At 29.1% G+C, this 12,615-nt stretch overlaps 2 protein-coding genes across 2 annotated transcripts; both read left to right on the forward strand.

Annotated features, from left to right (window-relative positions):
• The first annotated feature begins 560 nt into the window (after positions 1-560).
• Positions 561-4,122, forward strand: LOC112591793. Its single transcript, XM_025335720.1, has 6 exons — positions 561-1,293; positions 2,747-2,843; positions 2,909-3,068; positions 3,159-3,314; positions 3,409-3,581; positions 3,643-4,122. The coding sequence occupies exons 1-6, from the start codon at positions 1,157-1,159 to the stop codon at positions 3,904-3,906; spliced, it is 987 nt and encodes a 328-aa protein (XP_025191505.1). The 5' UTR covers positions 561-1,156; the 3' UTR covers positions 3,907-4,122.
• Positions 4,123-9,234: 5,112 nt separating this feature from the next.
• On the forward strand, positions 9,235-12,249 carry LOC112591788. Its single transcript, XM_025335710.1, has 6 exons — positions 9,235-9,542; positions 9,619-9,810; positions 9,874-10,012; positions 11,583-11,744; positions 11,826-11,951; positions 12,039-12,249. Exons 1-6 carry the CDS (start codon positions 9,395-9,397, stop codon positions 12,217-12,219), a joined length of 948 nt encoding a protein of 315 aa, XP_025191495.1. The 5' UTR covers positions 9,235-9,394; the 3' UTR covers positions 12,220-12,249.
• The last annotated feature ends 366 nt before the right edge of the window (positions 12,250-12,615 follow it).

Here is a 12,615-nt window from a genome sequence, read left to right on the forward strand (position 1 = left end):
GAGACATAGATACCAATGGACCATGATATTTCAATAGAAATCAGAACGGCAAGAAATACTCGAATTCTAGAGAAGTCGGGGTTTGAGAAGAGTAGGTGGCAACGATTGTGTTCTATAGAAATAACAATATTATACGTAAGTATTCCAAGTTGTAACTATTATTATGATTATAATATAATATAATATCATTATTTTAGTTGAGTTGCACGAGAATAATATAAAACCCGAACAGAGCAAACGGAGGCCGTGGCTCATGTAATATAGCCGACCAACCGACGGCGGTAACGAGCGACAGCCGACGAGCGTGGTGGCGTCGTCTTTCCCCTATATTGCGGCGCACAAAGGACCCCGCGCTCTGTGTCTGCCCATCGACGCCGCCGATAACCGTCACTCCCACCAAACACGGCGGCGGCGGAGGTCATTTGATACGGTGTGTGTGTATGTGTTTTTGTCCCCTTCACCACGCCGCCATCGTTCGCGTTCCAACAGCACACCGTCGTCGCCGCCGCGACCGTACTACCACTACCACGCCGCCACCGCACCACCACCGGATTTTGGGGCCCCCGACTCAGCCGCGCGTTCGTGTCGGTTGCCGCCGCCGACGACGTCGTTTGCCCACCAGTGTTCCCGTCGTATTGAACCGCTTATACCGCGGCGCAGCACAGAAACACCGCATACACCTAACACACACGCGGGCGCGATAATAAACGTTCTTTTATAATAATAGTATGTATATTATGATAATATTAATTTAATATTTTAATTCGGTATACATATTATTTATTGTATTCTTGCACGAGCGTATTTTTCGCTTCGTTTTTGAATTCCCCTCCGCTAATCGACTCGTGTCAGTAACTGAATCAGCAAACTGATTCAGACGGGGCCACATAGTGTTTTTACTAGACAGTCCATATAGTATTTATTTTTCCGCACAAAATCTGTCTTCGTACTAAGAATACAATATTATGTGAACTTGGCGTAAGTCTGTAACAAAGGAGACCCCACAAGTCGACAGAAGAAGAATAAAACAGATCAAGAGGAACCGTCGATTACTGATTTCAAACGGCCGTCGTCGTTATACACATTAGTAGCCGCAGTCAAAGTAGACGCACGAAATTTTTGTCAACGTTACTGTTTCGCAGACGATACATCTAATATGGACACTGCTACGTTTTTCGTTGAGGGCACTGCCAATCAATTCGAGCACGTACTCTCACTCTACCCGCAAGCGTTGCGCCTCAAAGCCGAGACCAAAACGAAAAAGCCCGAAGACCTCATCAAGCTGGACAATTGGTGAGTGCCCCCTCTCTCTCATGATAAAATACATAAATGTATTTTACTATGTATTATATATTACGTGTATTATAACTAGATATCATATTTATTTTATAATGTGGTTTTTCACGCGCGTGCGTACATTATATTATTTTGATTTTTGACGTGTGGTCGGTGGAGGTTTCGCAACGCGCACATTCGACGCGCTCTGTATAACCTGCGGCGGCGGTCGGTTAGGTTGGCAAGGCGGTCGGTCGGTCGCCCCGCCGCCGCTGCGTACCCAATCGAGAGGCCGTGATGACGTTAACGATTTCTTTGTGGAGAAAACGCGCACCGTTGCGCGTTGTGTTCGTACATCGTACAACGCACAAAACGTATATAACATAGTAATAATAATAATGCAATACAGATGTATAAACGCTCAACGATTCGATTATAACATGGCAATGAGTAATAACGATCTCTCGTACTCGTAAACATTATTGCTGTACACCTCGTGCTTATGACAATTGATGCCATTCATCATCCCCACAGACGGTTATCTTGTCGCCGGTCCTGGTCGTATTTTATGACTACGCGATTTGTAATATTGCTTTAAAAAAACTTTAAATATGATAATGACACTCTGTACAGGATGTTCGCCATGTCAACAACCGATATGTTAGCATCCACACACGATTTATGCATACTATTTATACATACCCTGGCCATATTATATTCTGATTTCTGGTCAAGACGATAGTAATTATTGTTCATTTTTTATTCGATCTACTTAGGGCGAACATATGTACAAACAGTTAAAACACTGAACAGTAATATTTGTATAAATAAATAAAATTATAACCCATTATTTAACCTAACCTTACCGCTCAGCAATACTACGTAATCTAGACAATGGAAGCTAAATTTAACTGATGCAACAAACTCTAATGAAAATAATTTATATTATTTTAACTAGTATTTCTGAGGTTTTCTTTAATCCATATTATTTAAATCCATTAAACATAGATTATGCATTTCTGTTTATTAAATATTGTTAGTAAATGAATAATGAATAATGTATTATCAATAAATAGTGATAAGAAAAAAATATTTGTGCTGATCTCAATAGTCAATTCATCAAATTCATTCATTGTTCTTAAGATAAGAATGATTTAGTTTCAATAGCAATAGATGAATAGTTAAAAAAAGATAAATATAAAATATAAATAGTATTATATTTACAAATAGAAATTTTAATTATGTTATACGTATTTACCACTTTTTAAGGTTCCTATAAATTTATCCACAAAATATTAAGGACCTTATAAAATTAGTTATTTAATAATGTTTATTTTGTACTTACTGTATAGAAATTGGTAATAATTAATATAATGCTATACCAGACTAAACAGTTAACAGTATGTTTTTTAGTGTTGTAACATGTTTTAAAAATTCTTTATTTTAATATTTTTAAATTATTCTTTTGTAGGTATCAGAATGAATTACCTGGAAAAATTAAGTCTAGGGGAAAAGACGCACATTTAAATCACGAAGAAATTTGTCAAATAATGAAATGGAAGCAAACAGTAAACTTGAATTTTTTATGACTAGTATTAATTGAATAATTACTTACAATAATTTTCTGTTGTAGAGAGGAAAAACATTTCCTCAATTGAATTACTTAATTAAAGTGAACACACCACGTGCTGTTATGGCTGAGACAAAGAAAGCTTTCAAAAAATTACCCAATTTAGGACTTGCACTTACAGCGTTAAGTAATTTGAAAGGTGTTGGAACCACAATGGCCTCAGGTATACATAAATATTTTTTAATATTTAATTTTTCGAATGAAATTGCAATTTGATTTTAATATTTATTATTCTTATTATTTATTTTTTTAGCTTTGTTAGCAGCTGCTGCACCAGACAAAGCTCCTTTTATGGCTGACGAATGTCTAAAAGCAATTCCAGCTATTGAAGGAATTGATTATACTGCTAAAGAATATTTGAACTTTGTAGCTCATATTCAGAACACAGTGGAAAGACTTAATAGTGAATGTAAGTTAAGATTTTTATCTGTTATAGATTTTGATAATTTATATTTCTAATAATAGCTTTATTAAATGTTGTCGTTATCATAATTTTGCTGTAGGTAGTGAAAATACATGGAATCCACATTCAGTAGAATTAGCATTGTGGACACATTATGTGGCAAATGAATTCAAACCTGAACTTTTAAATAGTGTTCCAGAAGCACCTAAGAAGCCAATTAGTGAACAAACTAATACCGATGCTCATACTAATGGCAATGTTAATCAAACAAAGGTTTTTATTGCTTTGTATTTTCAGTACTCAGTTATTTTATTTTATTTATATTTTATTACAGTTAGATGAACCAACATCTGATGAAAGTAATCCTGAGCCATTACCACCATCCAATGGTCATCAATTAACAATTGAAGATGATTCTCGTGATAAATCTGAAGATGATATCACCAATGACTCTATAACAACATCAGAATCAGCTCAAACTCCACTTGCTGAAGCTTTAACAGAGGACTCATCTAGTTTGCCTGCCCCTGATGAACCCCCTGTAAAAAAATTCAAAAATGAAGGCCAGACAGTGGCTGCAGAAGCCAATGGCAACTAAATTGGTTAAATGGTTTTAATTATGCCAAATGGACCACCATAGGTTTATAATTTTAGTGACGAGTTAATATTGGAGAAAATATTGTTTGAAACAAAATAAATTGATAAAAAAAAACTCCATATTTATCAGACTTAATGATGTAATTATAACTTACAGTTATATAATTTTATTTACATATAAAATATTTCACCATTTAAAAATGGGCAACAATTTAATTTATTTTAACTCATACATGAAAACTCGTAAATATATTTTTTTTATACTTAGATTTTATACAACAAAATAAATTAAGTCTGTAATATTCTAATTTGTTTTATTCAACTTAGTAATTTCATGATTGAAATATTTGACTGTAAATACAATTAATTATAATTATTTATGTTTAAGATTTACGGGATAGAGGGATGTCTGAATATTATGAAATAATAATAAAAGTGCACCTTAGGAAGTAATTTTTTCCAAGAATTGTCATAATTAATTGAAAATTTTGATTTATAAGGGGGGGTCAAGAAAAACTTGCATTCAAAATCATAAAAACATTTTAAATATATACATATATTTATAATGGACGTATGTATATAAATATGTAGTATTAATGTATCGGATCTGCACCATTTTTATTGAAATAAATTAACGACAAGGTTAATTTATGTACTTAAATAAGAAAACTGCCTTTTAGCAATTTTTTATGTTTTATTTACTTATATATATATATATATATATATAATTTTTTTTTTAATGGTACAAATAATTATTTACATTCCGTTGATTTGAAACTAATTTTTTTTTTTTTACTGTAGACTGGGGAAAATCACTAATGATAATAATTGTATCTTTATGATTTTTTTTTTTAGTAACAATTTGTAACATTTTTACTTTTAATGTAAAATCTTATAGTTTTTGGTATTTTTTGTTTTAAAAAACGGTACATTATTAATATATTAAATATTATTTATAACGCAGCATGATTATTTTGTGTGTATGTATGCATATGTATGCATATATTCCAGTAAGTTTGTCTTAACATAAACTATGTAATACATAAATATAATTTGCCTTTATGATTGGTAATTTTAATATCAACTGTGATGTGTTAACCTACTCAAAATCTAATTGATTGGTTTATTATAATAGCTGATCTAGAAAATATTGTTTATTTTGATATAATACTTACATATGTAGTCAACATGTCATTCTTCGGTAAGTTGATTATTCACTCTTAAGTTAATAACAATAATATATGATATAAATATATATTATTATGTATAATAATTAATATAATAAGTGCAATGTTTTTGGTAATAATTAATTTAACCTAGTGTACGAATAATAGTAAAATAAATTACTATAATGAAGCAATATAAATGTATAATCACATATACTTAATAATGTGGCAATGTATGTAATAATTTACGAGTCAATTTAAATTTAACAAATCAATTATTGCAGTTATTCAACTCGTCTATTGTTCAGCAAAATGGTTACTTATTTGCACAATTTTTTACTTTTTCTGTTATGTGTTTTAATTGACTGTTAACTATACCAGTGGTCTTCAACCGGTGGGTCGCGACCCATTTTTGGGTCGCATAAGCCTTAAAATTGGGCCGCGACAAGTCTTTTTTTTTTAAATAAAAATTAGATTTATAAAATTATATAAGGTAAAAAAATAATAATATTATATTATAATCATAATGGATATCAAGTATAATATTTCATATTACACTGGTATGATTCTATATAAGCAATTTGTTCTTTTTTATCAGGCTTACATGGGTCGCGAAAAATAAAGGCCTAAAAGAGTGGGTCGCGAGTCCAAAAAGGTTTAAGACCACTTAACTATAATAAGCAAAATGTAATTTGAATGATTCTTATAATTATTCTGTTAATTATCTGGAAATTATTGATGATCATCATTCATCGCTATAAAGTGATAGTGTCGCTAATATTATAACATATTAAACAATATGTATTCATTATTCAACAATGTATTAGTCAATTATTGGTGAAATAAAGTAAACGAATATAATAATTAAGAAATGGACAGTAGGTATAGTGATAAAATTGTCCCTCTCTGTAAGAAAATATTGTTTACCATGTTTTGTATGAAAACATTCACAATTTAACATAATACCATACAACATTTAAAAAATAAATAAATAACAGATAATATAAATAATATGTTGACTACATAGTAATGATTGTGTGATAGGCATAGGTCTTCTTTTCAGTTTATATATCTAGAGAGTTCAGTCTTTACATTGCGTCGTATTTTTATTTTATTAATTCTTCTATTTCTCCTTAAAGTTGCCGAATGTATTCATCGACAGTGTTTGTTACAGTTTACTTGTCTTACCCGCAGTTATATTCTGGTAAGGATCTTAGCCCATTCGGAGTCTATTTAATACTTCCTCAGTCCGTTCTCGAGAGGACAAAACCCGACACTCTTGTAGGGTTATCAATTAGGGGGACCGGTCCAATGTGTGATCTACCGATAAACTGCTATTTACGATAAAGCGTTATAGGTAGAACGTGTGATCTACTGAAAACATATCTATATTTTATATTATAGTGCTATACCTATATATATAATTATCGATATGATATGGATTTTACGACTGTATTGTATTTCTAAAATACATCATTTAAACATTCCGTTACCATTTAGCGTTCATTTGTGTCATTTCGTTTGTTGGTCAATTTTTTCAATTTTTTTTCATAACTAGTTTTGTAACGATTTAAATTTTAAAATGAATTCTATTACAACAATGGGTTATTTATTTAAAAATATAATTTTTGATGAATTGAAATTGAGCTCATACTCAAACAATAGAGTCGTTATGGAAGTTAGTCAAGTCTAAGAATAATATTAAAGTTAATGGTGCATCTCCACTATTAGACGACCAACTTAAAGAAGGATGGTGACGGTCATGCCATCCGGTACAAACTCAAATATTTGATGATTTTTTTATCAGATTTAAAAAATACTTTTGCAGTATTGACATAATATATAATTAATAGTTAATCACACATTGGACCAGCCATTTATTGGTAGATCACACATTGGACCAGCCGTTTATCAGTAGATCACACATTGGACTGGTCCCCAATTAGGTTTAGTTTATCAGGACTCAGGACTGCTGTTTTTCATTCATTATTCTACTTCATGTTAATATTGAATTTTTCTGAGATTAAATTTTGGGCGAGCCTCCAAGTAGGTTTCCTAGGTATTAGTCTTGCGTTAAAGCCAGTATTTTTATCGTTATGTATTGGGTACACGGTCATCAAAAAGCATTTGGTCCACTTTCATACTAGTGAGTTGCATCGATCACATCGATGTAAAATGTAAATTAGATGAACTTAAGTTACTAAATACAAGCAGTCGTTCTGTGGGAGTATATTTATCGCTCCGATGATAATTCTCATAGCAGAGTTAAGTTGATTATTTACTTATACTTTATAGATTATAGTGTTATGAAAAAATAATATTTATAATACAAGAATATGACAGATGATTGGAAATTGGAACTATAATATATATTTATTAATTTTTTTTTTTTTTTTTTGTTATAAAATTTTTTTATTATACTATCTATTAAACAGTTTACAATAAACATAAGTGATATAATTTTTTTTTTTTTTTATATTTGTTGAGGGCTATTTAGACATTTAGAGTACTCATATGACTAATTATAAGTGGCGCCCAGGGCCGGAACTACTATGGGGCAACCGGGGCCTCTGACAGAGAACAAAATAAAATCCGTTTTACGATCATCTTTGATCGATTTTTTAAAACGAAGAAAAAAATTACAAAAGTTACTAGAATTGAAGTTTATAGACGTCCATGAGATAAATTGATAAGTGAGTGATTTTTCTTTTAATATGTTGAGAAACAAATAAAACCACAAAATTGTGGCTCGTTATGAATAAATATGATATAAATAGGTATATAAATGTTAATTTAATTTTTTTTAAAGATCTATCTATGCATTGAAAATTATTGATAAAAAAGGCCCCAAAGTCAGTTCTGCCTCAGGACTCCTGAAGTCCGAGTTTTAGCCCTGGTGGCGTCATTTGAGGGGTGTAATTGTGTAAAGGTGAACATTCATTTGATTTCAAAAATAACCTAATGGGTTAATTAATGCTTTATTGATGAAAAACCACCGTTTTTATAGTTTTGAAGAAATTTACATTGTGGCACTTATAGGAAATTATACTGTCACAATAATAATTAATATCTATATCTAGCTTAAAGTTTTCATGTAGGTAATACACGTAGCCACGTAGGTATGATTTAGTGTAAGTGGTGTGTGGTCGTATGAGTGTATCTGTTATTCTGTTATGTAAACGAACATAATATGTGGGTCATGGGAACGTGTACAAAAGCAATAATAATAATATTAGGTATATTATACCTAACCTTTTGATTTATTTATTGTCGGGCTTTGTCGGTTATTAATAAATAAATAATGTTATAAAATAGTAAATTTTATATTTTTTGCATTCTAACAGTTGTCTGATGTGTTAACTTCTAGAATAAAAAAATCTAAAAACATAACAATCATTAAATGTATTTGCTTTTTAAACAAAAATCACATATGAGTTACAACTGATAATATTTTATATTTTTAATTTTTTCAGTACCATTTGGAATTTACCAGTCATATTTAGTATTATAACTTAATTTGTTAGACTTCTCTATGAAAAAATATAAATTGTAAAAAACGCCACTAAGGTAGGTATTAATTTTTAACTTTTTGAATATTAAAGAATGAAAGTAAATAGACATTTCTTCGAAAATGTTTTAAATTATAGTAACAAATTGAAAGGGTTTGAGCAAATTATATTTTTAATTGAATATTGAATAATTAATTATTGCATCATTTATTTATTTTTATAGATTAGAATGAAGAGCTTTGTTGGAGATAAGTCACGGGTTTTTGATAAATGGTGTGACTTGATTTAGTCATTTCAGCTATTTCAGGCATAAAGTTAAAAAGTTTAGTTATGATTCACGTAAAAAATCGCGCTATAAAATAGTAAGATATTAAAAGTATAGTGGCGACTACACTGGTATTCAAACGAGATAATAGATTGTAGTATCAACTATCAACGTCTACGTGTGAAAGTTATAAAACATTGATAAGTTGAAATATCGTAATCCAAATATAATATTCTAACAACTTATTTCCAAGCTAAAAACTTCGTTGTTCAACAACTAATACTCGAAAAAAAATGTATTCTGTTTAGTGATAATTATAAATATTATTTAAATAGTTTGTTGTTTTGCTTCATAGTATTGTATTATTATTAATGTAATACATTCAAAAACTTTATAATTTACTTTGTAGAGCTTTTTTTTTTGTAAATTAGAAAATGAAATTCGACATTTTATCACTTATTTAGTTTCAGATGTTTCATTATATTTTCTACAATATTATCGTAACTTAATCATCTTTTACGTGTACAGATTAATTTCAATTTGCTAAATATGTTCCTTAAACATTTTTTTTTATTATTGATATTTATCTATTGTGGTTTACTCATTGATCTAATTAACAGTCAAACATTAGAAGTGGTTACTGACAATGAGCTCTTAGATTTATGCCGTTCTGAAAACCAAGTAGTTGCCTTATTTAGTATGTATTTGATTATTACCTTTTTACTCAGTTTACAAGTTGTAATTATTAATTTTTTAATTTATTTATATTTAAGCATTAAAAGACTGTGAAAAGTGTAAAAAGTATGAAGAAACTCTCACTCAAATTAGAGAAGAACTTGTTGATTCATTAAATGCTTGGGTTGTAAAAGTAGAAGGTAGCAATTTAGTTCACATTTATAATCCTTCAAAAGAACCAACATTGGTTATGTTTCGACATGGTGTACCATTACTAGTACCAGAGCCAGGTAACTATAAAATATTTTAATTTAATGTCTTATGAAATTATATTACATTTTTTCATATTCTAGAGGCTGTTAACGATGAGTTTTTGATAGACATGTTATTGAATAACAGAGATCCTATTGTGAAAGAACTAAATGATAATAGTTTTGAACATCTTACTCAGGCATCGACAGGAGCCACAACAGGAGATTGGTTTATTAAATTGTAAGTATAATTAATTATAGGACCAGAACTAAATGATATTTACACATGGGCAAAATTCAAATTTGGGTAACTTTTATACCTATAATGTACTTGGGCTTTAATCTGACTATATGTCCACTTCTGTTTCTAATCATAGTATATAACATACTAAATAACATCACTTATTTTAATTTGAAGGATAAAATCTGACTTAGTTAGGAAAAAAATTGAATATGTTATTTTTTTTATTTAAATATTTCTAATTCATGTGAAATAATTTTTTCTTAAACTCAGTTCCTAATCTTAGATGAAATTAATTTTTTTTTTTTTTTGCTATAATTTTAATAATAAATATAAATACGAATAATTAATAAACAATACTTATTACCAGGGCTCAGAAGTTCATACCCTAAAAAAAACCTGAATAAGCCTTAATAAGTTTAAATGTATATTATTTATATGCACTAAAAATCTAAAATTATGCATTTAAAATATGCGCATTAAAAAAATAGGCTTAAGACGATTTTTCTTTTGGCATGATACAAAAATGAAGTTATTTAAATATATAAAAAAATTTAATGAAACGAAAAGAATCAATATATATGCACACACGTCACACATTTACTACAATAACTGAAACAGTTACAGTTAATAAGTATCAAGTAGATAAGACAATTTCTATTTTTAATTCTATACATTTTTTTCATTAAATTGTATAATGCGTACCCAAAATTCTGACAACCAAATAAAGATTACTACTAGCATTTTATTTTTAATCATTTTATGTTGCAACCAAATTCCCATAGTATTTTTCTTTTTTCATCATAATATGATAAAAATATCAAAATTTTGAATACTATGCCTGATAAAATAGCAAAACGTTTAAACATGCCAATTAGGCAAAAAACCTCTAAATATGCAAAAATATGGAAAATAAAACTTTACATATATAACTGTAATACTTTGAAATAAATTTTTATATTATCTAGCATTAAATAAAACTTAGCAAAATTGATATGCAATTGCACAAACTTTTGAGCCCTGCTTATTACATAGCTCATTATATTTTAAATTATTTTTACAGAATTTTTTCTCTATCATATTTATTTGATGTATTTGAAAAAAAATGTGGGTATAAATAAAAAGTATTTTTCAAAATAGCCCCGTTTATTGTCTTAGTTTTAAATTGTATATCTTATTAAATATATTATTATCTAATCATAAACATACTACATGCAAAATAAAAAATGAATTCTGCCCTAGGCAGTGGCGGCGGGATATAGGATTATTTGAAGCAATTGCTTCATGTTTGAAAGCTCTTTGGCCACTGCTACTTATTAAGGGTGGTGGTAAAAATATTTAAAATATACAATATGCTTCAAAGCCTCCACAATTTCGCGCCGCCACTGGCCCTAGGCATAGACTTGTGTTACCTTTACCTTGTGCTGGTCCTGATTAGCTAATAAACTAAATTAAGGCTGAAAATTGGTGTTGTTTTTTTTTTTTTGTATACAATAGTCAAGGGATGAATCAATTTTAAAGTTATCCAATTCATTGATTTACCCATTTTCTGTTTCTATTTTGTTTTTAGTTATTCATCAGATAGTATAGAATGTCAAAGATTACAAGCTCGCTGGGAAACAGTTGGTGCTAAATTGAAAAATCGTGTAAATGTTGCTCGTATCAATAGGTACATTGGGGGATCAATTACTGCTCGTCGATTTGCTATTAGCCAATCACCTACTTTTATTTTGTACGTTAAAAAATGTCATTTGCTTTTATAATATACATTCTTTTAAAGAATAGGATAGTTAAACTTTTATTTTATCATTAGATTGCGTCGTGGTGTCATGTATACTTATACGTCAACTGATTATACTATTGAATCGTTCCTCAAATTTGTTGAAGAAGATTATAAATTCACTGTCAAAGAACAAGTACCTCAACCAAAATCAACATTGTAAGTGTATTACAAAATATTTATTATATTTTAAAAATCATTACACACTAAAATTTTAAATGCATAAAATACAATATTTTTTTTCAGTGATGATTTTGTACACATGTGCTTTGATGTGTTCAGGGAAAATCCATTGGCGTGGAAGTTAGGCTTGACTGTTTTAAGTGTAATATTACTGTGTCTTGCTGCTCTGAAGAAAACATCTAAGTCAAGTGAATACAAGTCAAAAAAAAAGTCTACTAAAAGTTCCAGTAAAAAAAGCAAGTAAATAAGTATAATAAAGTAAAATATATGCATTTTAAGTTTAACTTAAATATTTTCAATAAATCTTTCATAAAATAAATACATGTACAATTATTTTTTTCATTTTTGTTATTATTTGAATGTCTTATGTTTAAAATATAAAACTATGCACTGTATTTTTTTATTTTTTTATTACTTTATTATAATCTCTACGATCCTGATATAACATCATTGTTCAACATATCCTGTTATCCTGTTTTTTGTTTAAAATATGAAAAGGTTAATGTTACATTTCCATTAAGTGTCTATTAGTTATTTTCTAATAAAATTTCATGATGTTGGCTCTAGGCTCTCACTACTAATAAATATATTATGTAATCAAAATTGCAAACTGAAATAAAATTTTTTAGTTTAAAAAATA

The sequence above is a fragment of the Melanaphis sacchari genome, unplaced genomic scaffold (genome assembly GCF_002803265.2).
Source record: "Melanaphis sacchari strain LSU unplaced genomic scaffold, SCAv2.0 Contig1439_pilon_pilon, whole genome shotgun sequence".
Taxonomy (NCBI): domain Eukaryota; kingdom Metazoa; phylum Arthropoda; class Insecta; order Hemiptera; family Aphididae; genus Melanaphis; species Melanaphis sacchari.